The sequence below is a fragment of the Nuphar pumila genome, chromosome 17 (genome assembly GCF_984573655.1).
Source record: "Nuphar pumila chromosome 17, dmNupPumi1.hap1.1, whole genome shotgun sequence".
NCBI lineage: Eukaryota > Viridiplantae > Streptophyta > Magnoliopsida > Nymphaeales > Nymphaeaceae > Nuphar > Nuphar pumila.
In genome coordinates, this window is record NC_143265.1 from 55,096,956 (window position 1) to 55,102,955 (window position 6,000).

The 6,000-nt window shown below is 38.4% G+C and overlaps 1 protein-coding gene across 3 annotated transcripts in view; it reads left to right on the plus strand.

Moving 5' to 3' along the window:
* LOC149811980 (L10-interacting MYB domain-containing protein-like) overlaps positions 1-5,182 on the plus strand; it is a 95,869-nt gene extending 90,687 nt beyond the window's left edge. For 2 of the 3 annotated variants that reach the window (XM_089993464.1, XM_089993465.1), the window contains 2 exons: positions 3,918-4,276; positions 4,359-5,182. In XM_089993464.1, coding sequence (XP_089849590.1) covers positions 3,918-4,276; positions 4,359-4,943 — 944 coding nt within the window. In that variant the 3' untranslated portion in view covers positions 4,944-5,182. The remainder of the gene's footprint in view (positions 1-3,917; positions 4,277-4,358) is intronic. The other variant, XM_089993466.1, reaches the window with a different exon arrangement.
* Positions 5,183-6,000: the final 818 nt, after the last annotated feature.

Genomic DNA, 6,000 nt, shown 5'->3' on the forward strand with positions numbered 1-6,000 from the left:
ATTCCTTTGAAACTGCATACTTAAGGTAGACTTTGTGAATAGACTTAGAATGCACTGCAATTGCTATTGTAATCGAACCTTAAGGCAGGTACGGTATGAATTTTATGTAAGATCATGGAGTGTATTGAAGTGTGAAATTTACACTTTATTGATTTTAAATGTGATAATATCGGCCTCCACAGGCCAATTGCTCAGAAAAGCAAAACATGTCATGTAGGAACCAAAGAAATCATAAAACATTATCGTAGTTGTACCTCTAGGAGGGTATGATCATACTTTTGGACAAGTACGTCCCATGTGGGTTACGATGGTGGGTTGATGAGGTTGTAGCAACCTCGATAAGTGCAATTAGCACATTGCTGAGATCACATAAATAGTGACCATTTCGCCTTCACAGGCAAGATGCTCGAGTGGGTCTAATGGACCAGAGCATGTAGGATGGGGTGGCGGTTAAGAAACCCCCGTCGTACCCATCCGATCTTCACGGTTCATCAAGGGAGAGGATGGATGGTACAAAGACTCCGATGGACAGGTTGGTAACAACCACCCCACGAGCAAAAGACTCGGTTTTCCCCAGTCATCAGAGTTAGGGGAATTGGGATTACCATAAATTATCCTAGGTGGTAATTCCCAGGCACTTCTGCAGAAGTTGGATGCATCCATGGGCCACGAATGCCTTTGGGGATTTACTCTCTTGGTCACTGACCGTCCCCTTAGGAGCGGACTCAGTCAGCCATCCGGGTTAATGAAAATATCTGACATAATAAACCCCCGGATCGGTCTCGGCTGTTTCTACGTTTCGCGTCTGTGCGTACCCACAGGCCAGTTAATATCAGAACTTAAAGAATATATTCAGGAATAGATATAGATGACTGAGACTTACACTGCTTCTCTTTGCACTTATTACATTTGTTAGAATAGACTACAACTGCTTTAATTGCTTAAATATCATAACTGCTTATCTCATGAACGCCCTGTTTTGTTTTATTCTACTTATCTGTTTCGTGCACCTACTGGTTTGTTATGAAACTGACCCATTTCATGGGCAGGTGAGGAGTAGGACTTTACTGGCAGCCGATGGCGTGGTGCAACATGGATCAAGATTTGTCTTCTTTCTGCTGGCGGCTTGGCTCTAAGACTTTTTGGAGTTTTTCTTAGATTTATTGAACTTTGGAATAAAATGCTCATTTTGTAATAAACTGCAGATTTTAATCGATTGCCTTATTTCTTAATTCCTTTAAGATGTTGTACATGTAAATGATGGTTTTTCAGCTAACGTACCCAAGATTGTTGACTTGTGTTCCTTTCTAAATGTCTTCCGCTGTTGTTTTTAAATATTAAACTTTAAATCTTTGAAAGGTTTTTCGATAAGGTTTTCGAAATCACAAGTCGAAATTTTGGGGCGTTTACTTATAGTATGACCTGTTTCCGCAATTATAAAAAAAAAATCCTTAAAATTTTGGGGTAAGATTTCGGGGCGTTACACTCTCTCTATAGAAAACAAAATCTAGAGAGAGACGAGTTAGACCCTTTTATAATTTTTTTTTTTAGGATCCTCTAGAGAGAGGGTGACGTCCCCTCTTAAGTCCTTTGTATATAGGATATAGTTCTACAAAATATAGAACTCTATCTCTCTCTAACTACTCTTAATTATCCTCTTATTATCTCTTATATTTTTATTTTTTATTTTTTATTATTAACTAATTTGAGATCTATCTAGAACACCTATCTAGGTAGAGTTCTACTCCACCTTATCCAATAAATATAATTTCGAAATTTAATTAATTAATAATTTAATATTAAATTATTAAATAATTATTTTTTTTAGAATATTCCAGAGGGTGTTCCCTCCTCTGGAAGTCTTCTCAACGTAGAACTCTTACTCAATTTAACCTTTAGATTAAATTTAAAGTTTTAAATTGGTTACTCTTGGATTTCATATCTGAATCCAAGATCTAAATCCATATCCAAAATCTATATAGATCTCAACTTAAACCAGATTCTAGTTAATATAGGTCTTGTACTGGGTCCAGATCCATATCAACTTGGATGAAACAAATCCGATCCGATCCAGAAAATGATAAAAATAGAGGCGGGTCATTTTTGAAAAACGCAATTTTGGGCCAACCGTAACCCGATTTCAGAAAAATGAAATATCAATGTTCTCAGAATTACACGATGAGTCTAACGATATACTTACCTGATTTTCGCCTCTGAATTTCGCTTGAATTTAACCTGAATTTTGCTCGATTTTCGCTTGATTTTAAAAGTTAAAACAAAAAGTTTTCTTAAATATTATTTGCCTCATTTTGGTCTTGTCAGTGGTTCTTGGGCCACTCCCAGACCCAGCTGATGTCACCTATAATTGAGGATATTTTCCATGTTTTTTTATCAACTTTATAAAACACTTAGCCAAAATTTCAGAATTTCAGAATTTAAAACTATGAAAAAACACAAGATATTACAGTTTTACTTTCTGAAGAATGTATTTTACATACTTGTATGTGATCTTTTCACTTTTGTGTGTAATATGGAAGTAGGGGTTGGCTGCTAGTCCTCTCATCTTCTTGTGTTACCAAGCTTCTTTTTTCTCTATATTTCTTCTCTTCTTTCTTCTCATTCACCACCCGTTTTCTTGGCTTAACCACCCTTCATATCATCAATTGAGGGTGTCTAGGGCCTATCCAAATATATCTATGCTATAGAATGCAATAACATTGAAGAACCTATTTGTAGTTAAACTAACGACCTGTCCCTAAGTGCCCCTAGGTAGGGCATTAAAAATATTAAATGATATAACCTAATGTACATTAGCAGAGTTGAGAAAAGAAAAATCCTTCAAATGTTCATTAGTTAGAGGAGACATTGACATCTTTGATGTTAGCTCGCTGGATTGAATAATTTCCTATGACTTAATTGGTGGTCCATTGCAAGGTCCCATACGGTTATAGAGTGATTTAACTTGAATAATGTTTGGCACCCCAACTTCTGATGCCATGAAACCAGATGCTAGGGTTTCATTGTAGTTTCTAATAGAAGAAAAGTTGCCCTTCATTAAGTAGAATACGCACACATGCACAAACACGTATGTATAGTGTTTGGTAAGTGTGCACACCATAGTTACTAGGAAGCAAAATGAATACAAGAAGCGATGCATGAAGCGGAAGCGGGGAAGCTAGTGTTAAAAAGTAACATGAAGTGTGAATGGGGTTTCATTGTGAAAGCGATTGTGGAAGTGTGTGACAAGCGAAAAAGGAAACAAGGGGAAAATGATGGGAAAACAAGGAGCAAGCAAAAAAATAAATATTAACTTGAAAAACACAGTAAACAAGGGAGAAACGAGAGAGAAATGAAGAGGAAACCAGAAGGAAATGAAGGGGGAATGATAAGGAAGCGAATTAAGAAGCGAGTTTCCCCACACTCCCCACTCTTTGTGGAAGTGTGGCGCTTCCCACTTTAAAAGCGGTCTTACGGTAACTATGTACACACTCATGTGCGCCCACCTTTGATCAGGTTAGCATGGTTTCTTTGATATGGTTCAAACTATGGGTCATGTTTCTCGAAAGTAAAATAGCAATTCTTTGAGTCATAAAATTCTGGTACATTTTGTGCTTTTGATTTTTGAAGTTCTTTAAAATCCTTCTTGCACATTGCAATCACATGATCCAAAACCCTTTTTTACTAAAATACTAAATATCTAATGTAGATCGCATCTATGATTGGACTGTTTGGGGTGGACAGGAAAATAAATACAGAAACAGTTTTACCTACACATAGTAGTGAAGATAACTCATCTTTTCTAATGCAACCTAGGTTTTGTCTTCACTATTGCATTGTAGTTCTAAGGATTACTTAGTTGTTTCAGTAATGCATTTATGCTTTTTTATCTACTTTCACTCGCTTATGTGCAAGCATAGATGTTTATACAGGGAGTGAAGGAACAGAAAACCAAGCCATGAACAGTCATGATGAAAAGAAAATGTATTGGACACCACTTATGGACCGGTATTTCATTAGCCTCATGGTAGAAGAAGTTCATAGAGGCACCAAGGTTGATGACTCATTCAACAGCCATGGCTGGAACCGAATGGAGAGGGAATTCCAAAAAAGATTTGGCACTCACTTTCATAGGGACTCAATGAAAAATCGGTTAAATATCTTAAGAACACAATATGATGGCATCAAGACTCTGTGTGAGCAAAGAGGATTTGGTTGGAACCATGAAACCCAAATGATTACAGCTAATGATGAGAGTTTGTGGGACGACTACATCAAGGTGCGTTATTTTCTCATATTCCATGAATCAACAGTGACATAAGAGGATAGAATTGCATGTAGCTGACACATGATGTATACAGGTACACCCTGAAGCGTGTGAATACAAAGATAAAGCACTGCCATACTATGAAGATCTATGTTCTATATTTTCATGCACAGTTGCTGATGGAAGATATAGCGCAGCAGGGGCTAATTTTCACGCCAAAGAAATTGTGCTAGCAGTGGAAGCTGTTCGAGCTGCATCCTATCCATTTTCTTCACCCATATCTACTGCCCATGAACATCCAGCCAACGGTGTTCAGGACTCATCAGAATTGGGTGAGGATAGAGATATACCAAACAAACGAAGGAAACATCTATCTGTGACACCATCAAGCATAGATTGTTCCAGAAAGACCCAAGCAGTTACTGGAGATGATGTGGTAAAAGCTCTTCAGCAGATGGCAGCTGCAGTTAATGGCTTAGCAAGTGCTTTTAAAGAGGTCAAAAACTCTCAACTTGTGGAGAAGTATATTTCTGCTCTCAGTGACATACCGGGCATGGATCAGGATCTCTTTCTAGCTGCGTGTGATCTTCTGGAGGATGAAAGGAAAGCTAGGACTTTTTTGGCACTGAATGCGGAGCTAAGAAAGAGATGGTTGATGAAAAAGCTTCGCCCATTCTAATTCTGATCCGTCTTTTTTTCTTCCTTTTGATGGCATGTAATTAATATAAATATCTTTGGGTAATCTTGGATTCTTTGATCCATTTTTGAACGTGATGTGTATCCATTGCATGTTGTAGAGGTACAATTACATGAAGTCCAGATACATAAACATATTTGGGTGGGCAAGTATCATTAATCATCTTGGGGGATATTTTAACTCTCTTTGTAGATTACAAGCCTCTTTATAAGTCGTGAAAATGTTTGTGTTGCCACTTTATTGATTCCGAGTGAAGGTCTGGCCCTATTCTTGGTTACCTGGGTGATGTTTTTAAGTTCAGACTACAAGATGGAGATTTCTTTACAGAATGACGAGATTGGGAGTTTCCAAAAAATTTCAAGATTACTATCTTGTGATTCTTCTACTCGTTTTGATAACTCTCTAACTAGTTTCCTAAGCTTGGTAATTTGCCTTTTCCTCTTTGGAAGCAGGTTGATTTCTCTTCTGATCTCAAATTGTCAAGCCTTGTCATCAGCTGCCATTGGATTTGGAGCTATGACTAATTTATGCTTGGACCTACTGATAGAACTCGCCTGGAGTGTGCTTGTTCATAGCGGCCTTGAGCCCTTGCTCAATTCAGTCTTTTTTTGACTTGTAATGGGCTGATAAAGGGTATGAAGGGGTTTTGGGGCTCAGTCCTGTGTTGTAAAGGACAGATCCATGGCCCATGTAGTGAGCTTTAAATAGCTCACAAGAGGCGCCAAAAGGGATAAGCATATATAAAATAACGAGTTCCTCTTATCTCTTCTCTTCTAAAATTTTCTTCTTCCACCCTACATCTGAGTGAGATCTGAAGTCCGTAGAGCTCCACCATGTTTACCCTGGCAACCGTCTCTCCATTCGGCTTGTGCATGGTGGATTCGGCTAGTTGAGCATCTCCTAGCCAGTTGTGCACAAGAGGCTGATCATCGAGAGAGGATAAGGTGCCATCACATCTTCGGCTGACAGTCTGTTAGTTGTGGGCCCCAAAAGCAGATGGAGGGCAGCCAGGTGCAGAGGCACACCATGTGATGGCACC